This window comes from Triturus cristatus, chromosome 2_2, assembly GCF_964204655.1.
Source record: "Triturus cristatus chromosome 2_2, aTriCri1.1, whole genome shotgun sequence".
Lineage (NCBI taxonomy): Eukaryota > Metazoa > Chordata > Amphibia > Caudata > Salamandridae > Triturus > Triturus cristatus.
The window spans coordinates 199,935,662-199,958,768 of NC_140582.1; the positions used below are offsets into that span (position 1 = coordinate 199,935,662).

The following is a 23,107-nucleotide window of genomic DNA, read 5'->3' on the forward strand; positions in this document are numbered from 1 at the left end:
ACCCACCGTCCATCTCCCAACTACAGGGCTGGCTATCAATCTTGAGTAGCACGCGAATGCGCTTCCTATCAAAATTCTGCTTTGCTCTCTGCAGTGTCCATGACTGGGAGGCCGGGAAGGAGCGGGAATAATTTGCTATTGGCAGGCCTGGCGCGCAACACCCATTGAGCTCAAAGGGCTTCAGCACCCCTCCCACCCTCCCCCTGAGACAGCTTGCCGGGTACACACACAGCCGCACCCGAGTTCTTCACAGGTCTTTAAAAGACCATTTGCTTGTGAATGAGGCTTTGCTGTTTTTCACTCCTTCTTAGAGCCCCTGCATCTCCACTCTGCATGTTGCATACCTAGCAACTCTTTGAAGCTCAGTTTTGAGGACAGAATCTAACCGGAAAAAACCCAAACAGCGATGTAGAAACTTGAAATGCGCCCTGCAGACGACTTTCTCTGATCGCACAGATGCTCCAAGTCAGCACAAGGTGACGCTTAAATAAACTGGTGATAAACTGCCAGGGCGTGCAGGAAATCTATCAGTCCCCGGAGCAGTCACCTTGCTGGAACTGATAAAAGGCGCTTTCTGTTTGTGCTGCAGACCCTCGGCACCACAATAAAGCCTTTTTAAAGTATTCCGATTTCATGATGAAGTGATTTCGGCCTGAAGTAGAGGGCGTGAGCCTGGGTAGAGCCACCACAAAGGGTGCTGATGAATAGAAAGCAAGGAATCTGTGGCTGGATCCGGGGGAGAAATACAAAGACGAGGGAGATGAAGAGAGGAGGAAAATACAGCGAAGAGGAAAATTCATCGAGGAGGGAGATGTAGTCAAGAGATATATGGAGCGAGGAATAAAAAACTGTGGGGCAGATTTACAAGCCCCTTGACCTACTTTTGCGTCACTTTTAACATGGGAAAAGTGACGCAAAATTGGCGCAAGTGCCTTGTAAATCTGCCCCTGTGAGACTAGAAATTATGCGGCGAGGGAAATGCAGCGAGGAGGGAAATGTAGAGAGGCGAGAAATGAAGCAAGAAAGATAAACTGTGGAGAGAAATAATATGTGTTGCAATTTTCCATGCTGTCCAGCTGCTGACCTATAATTCATGAAAGACAGTACGGAGTCACTTAAAAGTGGGACAATTTTCTGTATTTATCCACTCTTAAAAATAAATGCAGACAGAAAACACATTGTTTTCTGTCTGTATTTATCTGTAAAAAGTGGGGAGTCTTACACATAAGCATCCTGAAAACTTGCATGCCATGTTTTAGTATGCCTCGCTTACAGCACTTAATGGCTTGACTACTGTAGTTGTACGCCAAACTTCATCCACGTTTGGGCTCTTAATTCATCCATACAGGGACCTTAAGTCACAGGCCTAAGTAGTGAGCAGTAGTGAGCAGCTTCAATTGTTAAATCTTGCAATACGTGCAAATGATAGATCTGCTGCACATGTGATGTCACTCCCTGTTGTGCTGTCATTTCCTGTTGTGCTGTCACTTCCTGTTGTGATGTCACTTCCGGTCTTGATGTCACTTCCCGCCATGATGTCACTTCCTGTGACACCACCTAACTTGGAGAGTCCCCCTGCTTCTTTTTTTAATACTTGTGCCCTGTGGGAAGCAGAATTATAGTTGCAAACCATTGATACACTGCAAACAGATTTTGCATTTGAAAGGGATGTCCAGAACATACAGATTTTGGATTTATTCCCATTTTGGGAGGCAGTAAACTTTACAAAATTCTAAAATGGGATTCGTAAATTGTAAAACACAATTTTGCCATCACAAAATCCGATTCGTGCTGTTTGCGCAAAAAAAATGTTACACTTAGCCCTGTCTTTTCTCACTTATTACACTGGCTTTTTAAAACAACAAAACAGGAAGCAAACTATATTAAAACATGCAAACGCATGAATTTGCTGAAAGTTTGAAGAGTTTATTGAGATGCACGTTCTATGTCAAAAAGTGAAGTTATTACAAACCGTTTTGGATTAAAAATATCAACAGGCCAAGGAAATACCTGAATCATAATAAATCCACTACATAATCCAATCACTGACAGCAGTACACAAAGAAGAGTAGTTGATTTGAGGAGTTTCTTTTGAACAGTCAGCACTTCCGCAATTGTTTAGAACACTAAAAACACTATTTCAAATGTCTCAAACAATTTTAAAACGTCTTCCAGGGCGCAAAATGTATCATTTTGCTGATCTTACTGTTGAGGTTTTGGGGTGGAAGAAAGAATAAAAAAAATGTTTTGAGAATCTGAAGGTGCTTTCTCCTTTCAAAACCTCAGCAGGTCCCATTGGGGACTCCAATCTGAAGTTGACCATAAGGCATATATTGGAGGGTTGCCTTTGAAAAAGTCTTGTAAGCACAGTTATATCTCCTTGAGGCTATAGAACTTTGCTCATAACGCTAAACCTAAGAAGCAGTTCCGCTATTTCACGGTTTCCATTTGGATATAGGATACAAAATGCAGAACAGTACTACAATGTGGCCTTTCTAAAAGCTTTACCAACATGTCTAACTACTAGTTTAACATTCTACAAACATGCTACTTATTACAAATGGCAGTTTCTGGCAAGTTGTGTATACGAAAATGTATTGGTAATTCGGGCTAGGGATAAGTCACAAAATCAGGACATTGTTCCGGTAGCCACATCCGTGTTCTTAGAAGATCAGCACAGAGCGAATACTGTAAGGAAACACATAAAATATTGCATTAGCTGTTTTGCACAATTAGCCATGCACAAGTCCCAAAATTCAATAGCATTAAAATATTTAAGGCTGCCGGTTTCTGTCCACTGCTCATTTCTGGCTGATCTCTAAATCCTATCACTTTTGTTAGTATTTCAGCTCAAGATTGCTTTCTGCAGTTTAACCCAGAACAAAGAGTTTTAGACCATCCTTTATAAATAAAAATTCCAAACGTGACTGCAAAAGGCGGAATGGTGAGGGAGGGAAGGATGGGTAGACAAAGGAGAATAAAGTAGGGAAAGAATGAAGGAGAGAAAGTGTAGGAAATATTATATAAAATATTCGAGAGAATCAAATTAATAAACGAGTGGCATCATTCCTATGAATGTAAGATGTCAGCCAATGGGAAGTCTATAAAATGAGTTTCTTAGCTCAATTTCCATTTCAGCAATAAATAAGTCTGTAATCGCTTTTATCTCGTTAAATAATGAAAATATGATTTTTTTTGCAGGACATAAAAAGTAACAATGGCAAGCAATGATGGATTTTAAAGTTGCATTGTTACATTGTGCAGTTAGAAGTACTTGCAGTCGCCTTTACATGAGTGTGTCAACGTTATAGTTCTAAAAATGTTTCCTAGCCAATGATCCATCCTATGACAAGGCTTCAATCGATGTGTAATATCGCCTCAGTACTACAATTTCCATGCCAAACTCTCAACAATGAACAACATTGTTTCCTAGGAGGAATGCCTCTTAAGCTTTGTATCAACATATATAATGTCTTCAGCATTGAAGCAGACAAGCGTGGGAGGGAGGGGAACCAGGCAGTCCATTCCTGTCATTGGGCGGTTTACAGGGGTCAGAGGTAAGCAGACCAAGCTGTAGGACATGACAGGGCGACATTACCATTGAAGCATACAGGGGTTCGGGGTAGGGAGTTTGGTAGGGTGAAGATTATCATCCTTACCAACATTTTGGACTTTGAATAACATTACATCCCATTCCAAGGAGATAGAGTGCTTACGAAGATCTTTCATCTGCGCATGCCTGAGTGCTTTACTCTTCGCTGCTGCCAATCGAGTTAGTGATTGTTGCCACAAGGTCAATGAGGGGGGCAAATTTGCTCTCCATTTTGATGTGGGTGAATGCCTTACCACTAGTAATGCAAGCTCTATGAAGCGGGTCTCAACCTTGCTCCCCTTCGGCCATTTTAATAGGACTAGAGCACAGGCCTCCCAGATGTCAAAGCTCCCACACTGGGTGACCAGGTATAAAGTGTCAGCACTAAAGCATGTTATTATCATTTATTATTAATTAACATTTATGGAGCGCATAGCTACCCTTAGGCATCCCAGTGCTAGCAACAGCACAAGGGGGAAGGTTTGATGGCTCACAGGGTGGTATTCTGAAACAGTCAGGTTTGTAGACACTTTCGAAACGGGAGATGGTGCGTCTCTGAGCGCAAGTACAGGGGAAGGGTATTCCAAAGTCTAGGTATATTGTAAGAAAAGAAACTGACCCCACTCCTCATCCTTTGGATTTTAGAGATGGTGGCTAAACTCAGGTTAGCAGAGCAGAGGAGTTTCCTGGGACGGTAAAAAGTGATAAGGGAACCATTAATAGAAGGGCCTTTCCCCCAAAGAGGCTCGCGGGCTACAAAGAGGGATTTAAATGTAAGGTCTTCAGACCTGACTCAGCCGATTCAGTTTTAGGAATGCCAAGCAGCAACCGAGCGGCACAGTTCTGAACAACTTCAAGTTTCCTTGTTGTGGATTTAGGTGCTCCCAGATACATGGTGTTACCGTGGTCCAGGCAAGAGAGAACCAGGGCCTGGATCATAATTCTCCTGGCCCCACGGGAAGGGGGGACAGAACTCTCTGCAGCATTCTAAGAATACCATAGCAGACCCCTGCTACTTCCACTGCTTGCTGGTCAAATTTGAGTGATATGTCCAGCCAGACACCTAGGCTTTTAATCTTGGACTTAGGGGTCAGAGCAGGTAAGCCATGCATGTTTGAGGTCAATGTTAGGCGAGTTGCCCAGGAGCATTATTTCGTTTTTTTCTCCATTGAGCCTGAGACATGAGTGTTGCATCAATGTTGCCACCTTCTCCAGACAACATTTCAGATCAGTGGGAGAATTCGGAGGATGGTTAAGGGCTACTACCTACTGAGTATCATCCACATATGTGACAATTGTTTTTTGCAGTACCACATTATGGATCAGGGAAGGGCACCTTCTGCAGTTAAGGTAATATTTTTTCCATATGTTAAAGCTAGTAATTATGGTTCATTAATTGAAAGCCTTCATTATTAGGGTGAGCGCTCTAAGTAAATGTTGTAAGCTCTGACTGCACTACTGACAGTGGTTCCAGTATAAAAATGTGTACACACGTTTTCAAAGTTTAGCAATATGAGGCTATGTATAATACTCCCAGAATGCTCTCTGATTTGATGCAAATATTTGCAGAAGCTTGAAAGCAAGTTTGATGATTCTTTGCTTTCACAATAAAATGTTCATAAAAAAAATGAAAGCAGGGAAAAAAACATTTCTCTAAACGTCTGTAAAATATCAGGTACCATTTCTTTGCAGCATCATTTAGTATCATGTGTTGATGCATGCTAGTATTTCCCAAAAATATTCATAATGGAAAATCAGTGTAACCAGTTTCAATAAGATCATGGGAAACAAAAATAAACATGAATTGACAAAGCCAGTAGGTCAGTGTTTTAGTTTTGTCAATGTGTGAATTGTTTTGGCATGGGTTTTGTAAAACCTTATTGGTGTGGGAGCTGCCAGGCCCTCACAATTATCACAAACATTGGCAAAAGCTGAAATTGTTTTTGGTCTATAAAAGCACACACTGCCATTGTAGTTACTGGCACTGAATAAAACTACTTTGTGTGCTCCTTGTGAAAGAGCAGAATGCTGTCACTCACAGTGAAGCCAGCAAATACAGAGAGAGAGAGACAGAATTTTAATAAACGCAAAAGGTCATGGTCAACGCCAGACCAAATTAGGGGCCCAATTATTAAAGAAAGTCCAAAAGTGCGCCCTTGGTATATGTCCTTGCATTAAGTGCAGCTATACCGCTTTCGTGAATTCTCAAGAATTTATTCACAGAAGTAGGACAAGAAATAGTACTCCTCGAACATATTTGTGAACTGCATTTTAGCATGAGCAAATGTGCATGTGTAGATTTGCTCATGCGAAAATCTGAGTGTTTGCAAGTTCACTTTCCCTCCAACCACTTTTTTCCCAACTCTGGAAGAAGTTTTACGTCTGCAATTGTCAGGAGTAAATTTTCAACATTTCTCAGTATGGGAAAAGATTAGAGAAGAGTTGTTAAAAACCCTTAAAACATGAAAAGCCTTAAAACATGCAAGTTAGTAGGTTTGCACAGATTCAAAAGGGCATTCTAACCCTCAAACTATTGCTTCAGCCCCAGTATGTAGATCTGCGGAAACGTGGCAACATAAGGGGATTGTAAGTATTCAAACACTACTATGGTATGAGCCCTGGCATAATCAGAGAGGTTATATAAGAGCTCTTATATAATGATGTTGCTGCCATAATTTGTCACCCCACTACATTGCACCTAGGGAAACAAGTGGATTTTGTTACAGGACAAGTAGATTTATGAAGTAACCTGCCCCATGGACAAGTACATATTTTATTAAATTCCGCACCCCTGCATTGAGCTTGCACCACGCAATGTGGTGCAAGCGCGATGCAACCCCAAAATGTGATTTATGAAGCCACGCAGGGCCACCTTTCATGGGCCTGAGTGGCTTCACAAATCTGGAGTAACGCAACTCAGTGCAAATCACTGCATTGCCGTACTCTGCCCTGGGTAGGCATTCCATGGGTGTTCCCATGCAATTCCCATGGTTTTTTACACATTCCCAGATTTGCCAAAAGTGGTAGACGTTGGAATGAACCAAAAAGATACGCCTTCTCAGGTGAGGCATAACGAGGAGAAATATCTTTATTTCTCCTCGTTACTTCCTCTTGGAATATGCCTTTCAGGATTGTTTTTGTGCAGGAAGGTGACCCTTACTGCACAAAAACAATCCTGTATGCAGCACACGCACCCTTGTACCATGGTGCAAGGGTGCCTGCATTGGCGCTAGGCAGCCAATATGGCGCCAGTGCATGGACAAAGGCAGAAATGTGGCACATTACTGCCCTTTTCCTGGCACGCAGTGTAGTGCAGCAAGGTGACTTGCTGCACAACTTTTTTTTATAAAAATGCCCCTTAGTGTTTTGTGCATGGCAAGCTCCATAAGTTAGGGCGTGTGTTGTGTAAGCTGCATACCATGACTTGCGAGAATTTTTTTGGTTTTGTACCTTTGAGTCAAAACCATAATTTAGTTTTTAACAGTTTTTTTAAAATTCTTGGTCTTTTTTATAGTACACTCTATTCCCAAACCAAAGTACGCACATACTTTGTGTGCAACGTGGGTTGTTGTGGGGCCTGCACCCAATGCACTGCAGGCAGCCAAAGCCTGCATCGCATGGCCTTTGGCTGTGTGTAGCAAGAGTTGGCCATAGGGCCTGACCGTAGCCCAACTCGACTCTATTGCTTTTGACATGTGTTTCCTAAGTTGCCTTTTTGACTTCATTGTTACTTTTTGGATTCCTTCCTTCGTACACTTCTCCCCTTCCTTTCCGCTGCAATTTTAGGATAATGTATAGTTTACTTTCTTTATATTTTGTATCGCAAGCAAACATATTTTCTGGTCTGGAGATGCTAAGATAAGCATTTTTACATCCAGCCGAAACGTCTTAGTCATGGCTGTGCTCATAATTCTCTCCTGTGTCTTTTTGTCCTTATGTGCATTTACTTTTTTTTTTAATTAAAATAATTTTATTAATCATAGTCAGGAGAACAGTACAAGTACAGAGGAAGCGAAGGCCGTTGTCCATGATGAAAATTAATTTACTCTGGTAGGATCAAAACATAGTCAGACAAATGCACACAAAACTGTGCCATAAAAGTGTAAGTTACAGTGACACTCAGAAAAGTATCTAAGGCTAGTCAAACAGAGTCTCCAAATCCACAATCACTTTAAGGGTCATTTACCTTTTTAATGCTTCATTAGTCACATGCTCTACTTCCATGTCTCTGTCCTCTCTTTCTATGTCATGCGCTTAATTCCTGCTTCCTGTTCTCACCACTCACTCATCCTGCTTCTCTGGACTCCCCTTGGCTAAGCCATCTCCTTTTCACACGCTAGTACTCACTTTAGGCGGCTGCCGAAGCCATCACTGTCTTCAATGAAGACAGTTGTCACGCACTATGCCACTGCTCTCCGCACCACAGCATGCCAAGCAGTCTTTCCACTGTTTCTCGTTTTTAGTATACTATCAGGCACATGCATCAAAGGAAAAACCGGTCGCAAACGGGCAGATTCTCAGAATCTGCCCCTTTGCGACCGGTATTTTTGCATTTGGGATGCATCATCCCAAATGCAAAAATCGCAATTTAAGCAATCTCTAAGTTGCGATTACTTAAATTGCAATTGCATTTAAGGAATCCCAAATTGAGATTCCTTAAATGCAATGCATTAAAGTAAAAAAAATTGCGATTTCGCTAATAGGGGGAGCAAATTACCATGAAGTTGAACTTCATGGTAATTTGCAAAAACTTTGAAAAATGCACTTTTGTGAATTTTTCAAAGTTTCATGTTGCGCAACATATGTGCACAGATCAATTTCAGGGGTGCAAAAGGGTGTCATTTTCACACCCTTGCACCCTTGAAATTGCATGAGCAATTTGCGAGTACCTACTGGTACTCGCAAATTGCTCATGCAATCTCCAATTCATTCCTATGGGGCTCGAGGCCCATAGGAATGAATGGGACGGCATTCCTTAATTGCGACTTGCAATTTGCGAGTCGCAATTAATGAATGTGTAGGAATCGCTATTTTTATTGCGATTCCTTAATTATCGCAATTAAGGAATCGCAAAAGCCTACGTTGATGCATGTGCCAGTATGTGTAGAGAGCCACCCGGGCTCTCTCTAACAATGTAGCAAGTCTTACACGCATACACCCCCCCGGGGCGGGCTTGACCCAAGGGGATAAATAAACGGCCGGCTCGGGGTCTTCCGGCCAAGAGAGTGAAAGTGCTGTGTCCTCTCCACTAATTTAAGCGCTGCTGCGGCCTACTCGTGCACGTTGCCCCGCCGCGCTACATTGGCGATGAGGCTGGTCACACCCCACACATGTACTGCCACCTGCCCGACACCTGCCAGGAGCTCGCGGAGCCCACCCGCGCTGTGCTGCTTCTTCTGCGGCCTGAAGTCGCTCTGTGTCCTGCTGCGAGCTCGCGGAGCCCACCCGCACTGCTAAGCGATGGCCGCCGTGTGATGCTTCAAAGTGCCTCTGTGAGCCCTCGCGGTGCTGGTGGCCCGCATCGCCGAACCTGCACCAAGAGCCACAGTGCCTGCGCCCGCCCATGTGTCTCCCTGCCCAATGGGAGCGCGTTCAGCTGGCGGCGCTCGCTGCGGCTGCATCCAACTGCGGTGAGTGTTGTCCCGCGGTGTTTCTCAACGTGGTTGAAGCGCTCCTTCTGCTCCCTGCGCTGGGCGTGCCTGCAGGATGTCTGGCGCTCTCACCTCCTGCCTCTCTGGTGCCACGCTCCAGCGTCTGGGCCCGTCTGCTGGGCCCTGGCTCCCTCACTGGCCCGACCAGCTGCGAGGACCCCCTGACTGGGTTGCCCTGCTGTCTGCCTGCTCAAGAACTGGCAAGAAATGGAAAGAGCACCTAAGTGATCTGGTAAAATTGGAAAGGGGGTGATGGAGCAGGAAGAAGCACCTGGCATACAAAGGACTGTGGAGAGAGTAAGGGGCACATCAGGATAAGTGGCTACACTGTGCAAGGTGGACGGAGGCCTGGTGCATACACTTTTCCCATCCTGCCAGCCAGCGCCAAAGAGCATCACACTGCCTGCATGCCATCAACACGCCATCACCGCCACGGCAACCGTCAATGCGTGGCCACGTGCCATTGACACACATGCCCAAGCCACACCCTCACACCAGCGCGCAGACACACGGCCACAATGAGTAATCCACCGACAACTGGCGCGTCCAGTCCGCAAGCCGGAGGAAGCAATCCAGCTGGGGTTGCCAATGCACCACCCCCAGGGTACAACCACACGGTGGTTGCACCTCTACCTCCCTTCAGTGAAGCCTCAGACCCTGCCACAGCGGCACCGAGATGACAAGCGTGGGTCGGTCGGCTCAATCACTACTTCAAAGTGACCAGAGAAACGGATGGCACCGTAAAATGGTCTCTTCTCATGTAAATTGATACTTGTATAGCGCACTACTCACCCGCAAGGGTCTCAAGGCGCTTGTACGAATACCGCTGTGGAACCCATCCTGGCTTTCCCTGTGAGGCGTCCTCTCCTGGGCACCCCCAAGGTGGAGGCCAGGCATCTACTACAGAGGTTCGGAAATCTATGACCTCTTTGAAACGCTCCCCAACACAGGCAACGACGCTGACTACGAGGCAGCGGTCGCCGGGCTCAACAGGCACTTTGACCCCCAACTAAACCCCAATTTCGAGAAGTTCAAGTTGCGGAAGGCGTTGCAAATGGACTCGGAGTCAGCACGTGCACCTTCACCGATCACCGGGAGGAAATACGTGACCAGATCATCTTAGGATGCCACTCCAAACTCCTGCAGAAACTGATCCTTTGTCAACCGGGGATTTTGCTGGACAAGATCCTTGTCCTGGCCCGCTCCCACGAGCTGTTGGACGTCCGAGCTGAGGAAATGGAAGCTGCCTTACACACACCGGTGGCTGCCTCTCATGCAACCAGACACCCACCGATCAAAGAGGAGAGGGTCGAGGCCATCCAAAGATGCCCCAACACAGTTCGTCAAGCTCCTAGACCACCACCAGGAGGACAGTGTGGCTACTGTGGAGAAGATCACTCAGCGGCGGCTATCTGTGGGGCAAAGGGAAAGACAGGCTCCCGCTGCGGCAGGCTCAATCACTACGCCAAAGTGTGCCGGGCGGACGGTTCCGACAGACGCCGTAGAAGCCAAGGGGCATGTCGCAATGTGTTCGCCAGGTCTCTCTCGACGATTCGCCGTCGGCAACGGAGGCTCAGCAGCCGAAACGAGGTCCCATGTTTGAAGACGATGACGATGAGGTGTTTGTAGGGTCGTACGTCAGCAGGACAGACCGTCGCCGAAGACCCCCTCCAATGTGCTCCGTCTTGGTGGAAGGCACGGCGGTTCAGGCCCTCATCGACATCGGTGCCTCTGTTAACGTGATGGATTCAGAACAATACAACCGCCTGTCACCACAACCCCCGCTTATACCGTCTAGGGCATGAATTTACAACTATGGAGGGACCGATCCACTTCCTTCCGAGGAGTCATCCAGGCCAAAGTCACCAGCAGAAGCTACACCACGGACACCAGGTTTCACGTCACCGAGGGAAGAAAAGGGACACTGCTCATTTGCCACACAGCTGAGGACCTGGGACTTGTCTTCTTTGCCAACCAAATCCATGACTCACACGCCAAAGCTATCTTGAAGGAATTCCCGGCTCTGTTCAAAGGACTAGAGAAACTCAAGGGCAAGAAATTCAAACTCCAAATTGACCCCTCTGTGAGACCAGTCGTCCTCAGGCACCAGAGAGTGCCATTCAATCTTCGCCCGCAGGTGGAAGAAGAGCTGAGAAAGCTCGAAGAACTCGACGTGACCCAGAATGTCTCTGGCCCAACCCCATGGGTGTCCCCGTTGGTCGTGGCTCCCAAAGCCAAACAGCCCAGAGCCATACGGCTCTGCGTGGACATGAGACTACCAAACATGGCTGTCAGAAGGGAACGCAACATTACTCCAACCATGGACGACATAGTGGCAGACCTGAACGGAGCCAAGTGGTTCTCTAAGCTGGACTTCAACGCTGGCCACCATCAGCTGGAACTTGAGCCCGAGAGCAGGTATATCGCCACCTTCTCGATGCACGTTGGTCTCCGAAGGTACAAGAGGCTCAGCTTTGGGGTGTCGTCGGCCGCGGAAGTCTTCCAAAACACCATCAGAGAAGCACTGACCCGGCTGCAAGGCATGATCAACCTAAGTGATGACATACTGGTATTCTCGAGCATGCTAGAGGATCACCACAATCATCTCCGAGCCACCCTGAAGAGACGTGAAGACTGCGGGTTAACCCTTTACAAATCCAAGTGCTCATTTTACCAGGAAACTGTCGATTTCTTCGGATACACCTTCACCCGGGAGGGACTCCTAGTGGACCCCAAGAAGGCCGCGGCCATCCGAGCAGCCAGCACGCCAAAGAACCCCACAGAAGTGAGAAGCTTTCTCGGCATGGCCACTTATTGTGGGCGCTTCATTCCAAACCTTGCTGCCATGTCGGAGCCGCTCCAGACTCTCACACGCAATGATCACAAGTGGGAGTGGACTGGGGCCACCAACAAAGCGTTCAATGACATCAAAGCAGGGCTGCTGGACAAGACGGTGATGGCCTACTTTCATCTGGGGCGGTGCACGGAACTGATCGTCGACGCCAGCCTAGTGGGCCTGGGAGCGGTCCTCCTTCAGGAATATAGCCCCGAAGTCTGGAGACCAGTGGCCTACGCAAGCAAGGCCCTCACCGACATGGAGACCAGATATGCCCAAATTGAGAGGGAGGCGTTGGCCATCAAGTGGGTGTGCCAACATTTCCACCTCTACCTGTGCGGCCAAGAATTCCATGTTGTGACTGACCACAAGCCTCTGCTCCCGCTCTTCGCAGGCTCATCCTGATTGGCGCCCCCGAGAATTGAACGGTGGGTGGTGCAGCTGCATTTATACACTTTCAGGGTCGTGTACCGTCCCGGGGCCCACAACCCGGCCGACTACCTGTCCTGTCACCCAGAGTCAACGTCGTCCTCAGGCCTGTCGACGGATGCGTGCAACGCTAAAGCGTTTGTGAAAATGGTGTCGCAGGGGGCGTGCCCCACGGCCATGATGCTCGAGGAGATCGGCTGTGCCACCTAGGAAGACGAGAGGTTGTCCCAGGTGAAAGCTGCACTAGAGAACAATGGATGGGCACACTTCATGGACGGAACCCGCCCTCTCAGGACGGAGGTCAGCCATGCACAACAGCAGCTCTGGCAAGTTTGCCACGAACTCAGCGCGGGGGAGCAAGGAGTCGTTCTAAGAGGACACCTGATTGTGGTTCCAGAAAAGTTGCAGAAGCGGATCCTCACGCTGGCACATGTCGGCCACAAAGGGATGGCAAAGACGAAGGCCCGGCTGCGAAACAAGGTCTGGTTCCCCGTAATGGACTCCATGGTGGAAGAGATGGTGAGGCAGTACCATGCCTGCACGATCACAGGAGGTGATGCTGCGCCAGCGCCAGTGATCACCGAAGAACCGAGCGAGACCCCCTGGAGACACATCAGCCTGGATATCGGAAGCTTCCCAGATGGACGTCACATGCTGGTCATGGTTGACTCATTTTCAAAGTTCCCCATCGTGGAAGTGGTGATATCAACAGCGTTCCCCCAGGTGAAGAGAGTCCTAGACAAGACCTTTGCAATGATGGGGCTGCCCGAAGAAGTAAAGTCTGACAATGGACATCCGTTCCAGTGCTGAGAATTCCAGGAGTACCTTGAGAGCAAGGTGGTTCGCCACCGGAAGATCACCCCGCTTTGGCCTCAAGCTAATGGGGAGGTGGAACGTCTGATGCAGACGCTCAACCGAGCACTGTGCATCGCTGTGGACGAGGGGGAAGACGTCTAGACAGCTCTAGACCAATTCCTTGGTGCCTATCGACAGATGCCTCACAGCACCACCAAGTGTGTGCCGGCTCGCCTGCTGTTCAAGCGCCCCCGCGAGACAGTATCCCGTCAGACCCAACGTGGGTGCCCTCAGAGCGAGACAATTAGGCTGTTCAGGCAAGGAGAAAAGCGACGAACCGCAAGGCCAGTGAAGCCCGTCGGGCACAAGAGCCCCAGCTAAGAGTGGGAGACCGGGTAGTGATCAAAGACCGACACCCCGGTTGGAAGTTTCGCACACCCTACGAGCCGGAGGTGTGGACCGTCGTGGGCGTTCAAGGGACAATGGTCACTGCTCATAAAGGACAGCACTCCGTCACGAGAAATGTGTCCAGTTTCAAGAAGACGGGCGAGAGTGAGCTTGGCCATGAAGAGTACGACGATCATAATGCACTTCCGAGTTTCTCCCCACCTGCCTCTCCCAGAATAGGGAGTCCGTCACTGGAGACATCTGGACGAGCGAGCCAAGGTACTATCGACGTGGCTGGGTCAGCCATCCGGACGAGGTGCTTGGGTCGTTTGAGGTTATTCTGTCCAGCGCAGCGGCCAGTTCCTGCTCCCGAAACTAGAAGTATGGTCTCCGGTCAAACCCTGTGCCAAGTCAGAGACTGAAGGACTTTGTGTATATGTCTCCATGAACTGGGAGGACTTGATGGTCTGGTACCGAAAGAAAAGAGGGATGTAGAGAGCCACCCGGGCTCTCTCCAACAATGTAGCAAGTCTTACACGCATACACCCCTCGGGGCGGGCTCGACCCGAGGGGATAAATAAATGGCCGGAGACCGCTTGGGGTCTTCCGGCCAAGAGAGTGAAAGTGCTGTGTCCTCTCCACTAATTTAAGTGCTGCTGCGGCCTACTCGTGCACGTGGCCCCACCGCGCTACACAATATACATTTAAATTTGGCTAATAACGAGAGTTAATGTGATTCCACCTTTTCAGCTTCTGAACACCTTTTTCAATGTTAGTGAACAATTTATTTGATAAAGTTATTTTGCTCAAAATATTGAATATGAATGTGGCATTCTCAGATATTTTAATATTTATGGGCCCATTGAAATGTCCAGTCCGCTGACACCGAGAGGAACTACATGGACCATGTCCTTGTGCTTCTATTCACCACTGCCACGACAATGGCACTGTCACACTGGCACTGTCACAGAAGGTGCAAACAGGGCCCTTTATGCCAACCTGCACTTGTGTAACTTGTTCTGAAACTGCCCCTTCAAAATCCTGAAGCTCCATGATGTGCATGCATCCAAAGTGGACTGCCGGGGTCCGTGCAGGTAGCAGCGGTGGGGTGGAGTAAGGGGGGATTTTGAGGAACAATGACGAGGGAAAATTATTATTAAATATTTAATTTTCCCTTGGCATCGTCCCTCAAAATCCCCCTTTACATGGCCCCACCGCCCTACCACTGTTTCCTGCATGGACCGCAGCTGAGAGTGGCTGGGGTGATGCCATCTAAATGCATCCACAAGGCTAATAGTAAGTGGCAGAGGGATTTATTTCTAAAGCAAAAGCATACCATCTCCCCATAGTGTTAGCCTGGGTGGCAACCAAGCTGAGATTGGTTAGGATGTGGGGCATGGCTTTTAAACCGCTAAATACTTCGGAATAGCGAAATTGGAACCTTATTTATACGTGACAGCCTAGAATCGCTGTATAAAAGCCAGTAATTTCCTTATGATCTATGGGAATCTGTAATTCCTGGATAAACACCAGTATCTAATTTATAATTGGGGACTTGTGACGCACCCAGTCACTGATTATAAAGAAAAGGTGTCAGAACTTGACTATTATACGGTGTTGCAGTCGAGTTCTGACGTCACATTGCCTGCTGCCAGCGGCCAAGGTGACAGGCAGGTCAGGTCAGAGCAAAACTGAAGCAGTTGTTGAAAGTAACTCAAACGGAACATTGCTTTTCTGTCTTCTGCTCTACTTTTTGGTTTACAATGACGAGCAGAGAGAACATGTTTATTTTTTGCACTCCTTAGATAGAGAAAAGTTACCATCTTTCTGCATTTTTCCACACTTTCCAAGCAAGCACAGCTTTTTAAAAAAACTATTTTCTATTAAACTGTTTCTAATATCTGTTTGCAACAAATAATAAAGAAACAGGTTTCTGATGTGTTTAATTTTGCCCTAAAAGTTTTATTTTTATTCTTCATGTTTGCAAACATGCTTGCTTTTTCATATGAAATACCTACGCACCAAGGTTTTAAGTGGTTTTGGGAAAGGTGATGGTGTGACCATGTATTATATGGTATAAAGTACTCCCCAGCATACATGATAAGGATATTGCAAGTCACTTTGAAGTTCCTTCTGCCTCGTTCCTCTATATGGTTATGGAACTCCTAGGTGACTTACAGTATCCTTGTAATGGTCAACAGGTGGTACTTTACCTCATATATTACATACACCTTGTGACATCTCTAGTCACCTGTAATAACAAAACTACATAGCTTCTTAGCTTCAAGAACCTATTACAGTGGAATCCTGACATCCAGGAGCAGCTCCTCCATGACAGCTTGGAAGCGAAGCCCTGCTAAAAAAAGGCCCCCAGAGCTGAAAATTACAATGGTGATAAAGTTTATTTATTACCATTTTATTTTTCAGCAACCTGTTCTGAACCGAGTGTCAGAACGGGACGGGGCAATTGCAGCTGAGTGGCAGCAGGGAGCTGTGCACTTATGTTTAAAGTGAGCATGTCCCTTTGGTCAGCCTGCTTGCGATGGCTAGCCAAACATGCACATTTTAAACCTCTGTAACCCAACTGTGTAAGACAGCTGGGTTAGAGAAAGCATAGGCCTCTAGTGCTCTTAAGAGCTCTGAGAGAGGCTGCTCTCTCCATTTCTGGCGCTTCTCTCATGCTGCTTAACAGCATGAGAGCATCGCCAGGATTGGTCAGTGCAGTTTCCTGGGTCCTGCGTTGGAGCTTCGAGGAGAGACGAGGAGGACGTTGTGCAGCAAGTCTGGAAGGTAAGTGCCAATTTTTAAATTTTATTATTGTACCACTCGTATTTTGCCCACCCACCAATTGTAAACACATGGCAACCGCCACTGCTGACAGCCAGCAGCGAGGATGAAAGGCCGATCATGGAACATAATTATAGCTGCAGTTTAAAGAAGGAAAGTGGGACCCGATCAGCAGAAAAAAGATATTTATGGTAACAGGTTAATTTTATTTTCCGCAAGTTGTAAGTCACTGCAGGAAAGATAGAATCTGCATGCTTCTAAACAATCAACATATGGCTTATAATGATTCCAATATGGTTGTGCAAAAATTACTACTGTGTGTTCAATTCCACACTACTGATTATGAGTTTATTTTTATTGTCTGCAATGAACATGAAAGAACAAGAAACCAAGGATTTAAGCGGTTTGTGGGAAGGAATAAAATATCTTCTACTGGACATTTTAAAGGTGTTTCAAATCACCTAGAACTTTATAAAGGAACCCTACCTTCTGCTTCATTCCTCAATATAGTGACTGGAAATATCTAGTTAAGGTATGGCAGGGGATACTTTATCCCACTGAAAAACACGTCAGCTATTATTTATTTACTGATATGATGGTTACAGGCACATGGTAACATATCCTAGTCAAGAACATCAGAGTCAGCAGGCCAAACAAATGTCTTGTAATATATCTTTAGGACAAAGTCCTGAAACGAAAGCAGACAGTGGCCAACATTACATGTCAGTACTTAGGATGCATGGACGAGCAGGACCTTACCTTTTACCCTCACGCATATAGGTGAAAGATTCATTGATTTGATCAAAGGGTAAAGTGAAGGTGATCAAGCCATCCAAGTCAAATTTTTTAGCCAAATATTCTGCTACCAGCTTTGGCACATAGGTTTTACTCTTCCAGCCTGTGATTAAAACAATAAGAGAAAAACACATTAATAAGTTGCTCCTGCCTTATTCACTAATCGGTCTTGCTCATTCCTCTTAATTACAAACAATACTTAATAATATGTAATACTTATCACCACATCTACAGTTTGCTCTTCATCTGATTTTTGTGTTGGATGTCTAGATTTTTGCTTACAGTCTGCTTTTTATATATTCTTATACGATGCTGGAAATGGAAAACATTTTCCCCGAAACACATTAGTGTGTACATTGATTTACACTTTTGAATTATTGCTTTTGTATGATCTGTTTGTGATATAAAACACTCTGACACCCTACATTGGGATGAGTAGTGCTATAAAAGAAATTTAAAATTATTAATGATATTTAAGTTATTATTAGTATAATGGCTCAGTAATAACAGCTGGATCCGGGATCTGGCTGGATCCACCTCATTTCCTTCACACCATAGTAGGCTCATGAGGTTATTAGATGTCAGGAGCGGGATGGCAAGGCAGTCCTGTCAGTGAAATTTGTTACATTCTAAGAAGGTGAACAAATCCAGGGACAAGCGTTACATTAACTTCCACCAAGGTTATCTTTAAAGGCTGGAGCTATAAAGTCAATTTCAACCTGTTTCCCGTATGGGATAATAGGACACAGGATTTGAGAACTTTGCTGTAGTATATGATAAAATGTAACACAACAAAGTCTGCAAGAGTACCTGAAAGCATTCCTCGCCTGCCACACATGACTGTGGGGCCGATTCACAGAACTAATTGACAATGTTCACCCAAAGGTTCGCATCTTCGCATGGGTGCCCGCTTCTGACTATTGGAATTCACCAGGGTTTCAAGGGTATATGCCCGGAAACATGTGACAGTCGCATGTTTCGGGGCATAATCTATTCTACATGTGGAAATATACATAATTTACAAGTGAATAATGGAGAATGCTATTCTGTGAATGCAAAGTCATTTTTATTGTTTTTTTTGTCATAGGGGATACAGCCTTTTTCAGTTGCAGCTCCTCCGCTAAGGCGGAGGAGTAGCATTGCCCCTCTGCTATTGCAGCGGTGAAAAAAAAGAAAATGATAAAACCAAGGCGTCATTATCATTTTCTTTTTCTTTCGGGAAGCTCCCCCCCCGCCCCGCCCCACCTCCCCCGTTCTGAGCGAGTTGCCACTGCTTTTTCTCTACGTTCTCCCCAACGTTGGTGATGTTCAGTTCCCATGCTAGTGTGAAAATTATTTAATTCTGACTGGGCATAAGTGGAGTAAAGCTCCAACCTTTCCAGGGCTTAAAATGATCAGAGATAAGTCTTTGATTAGCCACAAACATTCCTAACATTCCAGGTCACCCCTGACCGGGAGCCCTACTCCATGCCGTGCAAGTACATTTACTTCTTTCTTTCTATCATCCTCTGCCTAAGTTTCCAGCAAGTCAAGGTAGAGGGGATTAGCTAAACATATATTTCAAAGTACCTGCAACCACGGCACCACAAACTACGTTTGGCTAACCTCGTAACAGAAATGCTAATATATCTGTTTATAAAAATTAATAAAATACTTTGAAATCAGAAAAATGAATACGCCCTTTTACAAGTGTAAAACCAAATTCTGTGAATTGCAATATTGGTTTTACACTCCTGAAAAGCTGTTCATGTGACAGAGATTTGTAAATAGGGACCGTTTGTGCCCAGTAGAAGTATTGGCACCTGAGCAGACAGAAGTTTGTGTTACAGGGTAAATAGTGCCAATATGCTGCACTCTGCGACCCAGTTAAACAAATAGCCAAAGTGTACCCTGTGCAGGGATAAAACAACAGATTATATAATATCCATCATTGTTCCTGATCCTGTGTACATCCCATTACAAACCATGTGCTTAAAGATAAAATGCCATTAGCATTGCTGTCATTATGCTCGGGCCGCTGCAGTGGTGGCTCCTCTGCTAAGGCGGAGGAGCGTCACCCCACTGCTTTTCAGCAGTGTAAGGAAAAATAAAATGATAATAACTGCAAGTTATAATCATTTAATTTTTTCCTGTTGCGGGCATGGCAGCTTTGCCAGATGGGACGGAGCTGCTCTGCTGACAGAGCAGGGTAGGGGAGGAATGTTTTTCACTCCCTCTCCGGCCGGACAAACATTCATTCGCACTTAGCATGTTCTCCATGCAGGCTGCATTACAGCCTGGATGGAGAACATGCCCAGGCTCCCTGTCCCCATCTGAGGCTGAACCACGGCACTCAGACCAATCACAACGCTGCATTTCATTGTTGTGATTGGCTCAGGGGAGCCTCAGCCTGGGTGGTTCCTGTTGCATTTTCCTGCCGGAGGAGAGATGCGAGGGGGAGGACATGGCAAGGGAGGACGCTGGTAGCAGGTAAGTTTAATTTTTTTTTTTTTTTACCCCTTGTCCCCGTCCACCCCCCACCCCTTTGTCTCCCCGCCCTCCACTACCGCTTCATGTCTGAAATTATATGGTAGGGCCAGTCAGCTCTTGCTTTGCCGTCACCACCCTTGCTAAATGCTGCTCCTCAAAGTACTGGGAGTTAATCTTCCATCATTGGTCAGAAGAATCCAGAAATCAATCTAGCTTCAGTAGGCATACAAAAATATGTAATTTCAGTTGTTCATCCTAGTCCTCCTCCTGGTCCTGATGCTCCCTTTCCTGATAATCCTGGTTTTGGTCCCCCTGGTGTTCCTGGTTCTGTTGCTGGGCCTGTTATTTTTCCCACTGATATTAAAATTGTCACTTAAGTCTTGCTTAAGAAAGGCAACATACTTATACTGTATGTTGCGGTCTTGGCATTCCCAATGGATCTGTCCCTGGTAGTCCTAATCTTCTAGGGGGTGTTGGTCTCCCTCCTACTCCTCTAGAACCTTCCCCATCTCCTGGTTTTCCTCCTACTCCTCCTCTTGCAATTCCTCATCTTGGTGCGCCTACCTTTCTCTTTCTAGTCCTTTCCCTCTTGGACCTCCTCTTCATCCTCTTGGCATTCTTGTCTCCCTTCTTGTCTCACCTGCTGTGATAGTCCGGTCTTTGACCTCCTGGTAGTGCTCACTTCCTCTTTGCATTCTGCCTTTCCTCTTGACCATTTACTGCCCTTGCTGGTCTTCCTCTTGATGCTCCTCCTCCTTCCTTTTCCTCCTGGTCCTCCTCTTCATCCTCCTCATCCACCTTCAAAGGTCCTTCTGGTACAACTGGTCTTGGGTCTAATCCTCCTGGTCCCACTGGTAAGCCTCATTATCTTTGTGGTCGTGTTCCTAGAAGTACTGGTCCTCTAGGTTTTCCTCATCCAGTGTCTGGTCCTCTTTTTCTCCCTAGTCTCTTCCCCCTCATTATCTTCTTGTACATACTCTTGGTCATTGGTCTTGGTCTCCCACACCTTGCCGCTCTGCTCACATGCCTTTTAGTCCTTTTTTAGCTCTTCTAGAACTGGTTCTGATTCTCCTGGCCACACAGATGGTCCTCATTATCTTGGTGGTCCTGATCCTGGAAGCCCTCGTCCTCTAGGTTTCCTCCTCCAGCTCCTGATCGTCTGTTTGTTCCTCGTCTTTTCTTCAGCATTATTTTCTTAGACATCATCCTGACCTTGGCCTCCCTCATCTTGCCCCCATGTTCATGGACCTTTTAGTTCTTTTTTATCTCTCTTGCCCATGGTACAGGTCTTCCTGGTCCTCGGTGCGTTGGTTTTCTGTTTCTTTCCTCCTTGTGGTCTTGTTGGTACTCTCCCTCCTCCCGGTTCTCCTTCTCTGCCTGGTCCTTGTCATTGTTCTGCTATGCCTCCTTCTCTTGTTGGTTCTTCCTTTTCTCCATCTGGGCCTTCACTTCCTCTTACTTGACACGACACCTCCCCCTCCACCCACTGCAGTACCTGAAGTCAGTGAAGTACAACCTCACAATAGGGATAGACTGGGGCATCTTGTGTTGCAGCCAGTATGTCCTTCTAGCAGCCCTGCATACTGTGCATATGAGCTGTGAAGACTACATGTCTATGAGGGGACAACCTTTGGTTACAAGATTAGTGGGATGGAAGTGTCACGAGCAAGTATCTTGTTTTTTTGCCTTAAGAGATGTTAATAGAGAGGAATACCAACATGTGCTGATGAGACCCTGAACCAGCAGTGGAAAACAACCATGAACCAGCGAGGGATTGCCAGGAAGGTGGCATTAGACAGATTGAGGTAATAGTCAGTCAACTCCTGCTTACAAGCCTTCCACTCAAGGTGGCTCTTTAAGTGGTGAAAGGCAGAAATAAATGACCAAGTATAGGCCCATTTCAACAACCACTTAAAACATTAGATGATAGAGGGTTTGGCACAAACTGAATAGAACGAATCTATAAGACCAATGAGGTGACTAGCCAAACACTCTTTGCAATGATATGTGACAGAAAGCATGCTCCTTGGGGGCACATCCACTATTTGTTCATTCCTTTCCATGCCACTCTGACCATGAATTCTCACAAGATGTTCTCCATTGTTATAACTCAATTCCCCACACCACTGACTAGCAAGGGCTAATTGTATATCACCAATGTTTTTATGGATAGCAACCCCACACCTTTTCTGCCTCTGCTAGCTTGTAGAATGGGCTTTATCAGTTTGCAGGAGTATGTACTTTCAGTGGGTAAATCCTTGCCTCCTGCGTTCCGGAGTTAGCTTGCCTTTGCCAACCAGAGCCTTCTTTAAGTTGTATTGCACCACCCATGATGCTCTCACGACCAATACAACATCTCATGCAGTGTCAAATTGCAGGTGCCGCCTCATAAGACCCACACATTTAACAGAGCACCACTCTAAGGAGCGTCTTAAACTAATCCCTAGGCCATGTAGCACGAAGGAAATTGACTTACAGAGGATCCAAACTTCAACACAGACTTACACAAACATACATAGATACAGGCGCAACCGCAACACATCCACTGGCTTCGTAACTCCCAAGTTGGATAAAAGAAAGGATCCCTAATCCTAGACCTCTGTTAACTGATGCCTCCTTGGTACTCTGTATAATTTTATTGATTTTCTTTTTTGGGTCATTTATATAGCGCAAACAAGATCCAAAATGGTATCGGAGTGCTTTACATGAGAGCAGTTACTACTGTATACAAGAAACAGTTACTAGGTTTCACTATATAAAATTATTAAACACAGTTACAACAGAAAAAAAGTAACATATCTCGCAAATGAGCCGCTCTCCAGAGAACAATGTATCCTGTCCAATGTAGATATGTAACAGCCAAAACAAGATAAATGGGCAGTCATTATTTCATTAAACATGGCCACCGAGATGATACATAGATTAGGTAGAATAAAGTAGAGGGTTAGTATTCTAGATGTTATCAGTGGGATCAGGGCATTGCATGGCGTTTCCAAACTAATGATACCGAAAATGGTGCTGGGGAAACAAGATTTCGGATTTTTTCCTGCCAAAGGGTTAACTCAGGGGCGGTTAAAGGCTTTTTGGATCCTGGGATGAAAGGGAATGGGGGAGGCCTCTCTAATTTGCATACAACATGAGATATTGAGGGCTGTTTGCATCTCATAGATGACCCTGCTCCTGAAGCTGCTTAATGCAGTCCCTTCCTGAGCTGTAGCCCCTACCTCTCAGCCGCCTGCAGGGAGCTGCTTTACAGTTCATAAAGGACTGAAGGTGTGAGGTTTCCTTGTAGGCTGAGAAGGTAAAAACTGCTGGGATAATGGGCCTCCCTGAGAGGCCTCTGTATAGGCAGCATGGTAGGATGGC

At 46.1% G+C, this 23,107-nt stretch overlaps 1 protein-coding gene across 1 annotated transcript in view; it reads right to left on the bottom strand.

The window, feature by feature from the left end:
- Nucleotides 1–1,905: 1,905 nt before the first annotated feature.
- LOC146862012 (all-trans-retinol dehydrogenase [NAD(+)] ADH4-like) overlaps nt 1,906–23,107 on the bottom strand; it is a 142,095-nt gene continuing 120,893 nt past the window's right edge. The window contains exons 8-9 of the mRNA XM_085641170.1: nt 17,237–17,375; nt 1,906–2,688 (exon numbers count right to left, since the gene is read on the bottom strand). Coding sequence (XP_085497296.1) covers nt 2,664–2,688; nt 17,237–17,375 — 164 coding nt within the window. The 3' untranslated portion in view covers nt 1,906–2,663. The remainder of the gene's footprint in view (nt 2,689–17,236; nt 17,376–23,107) is intronic.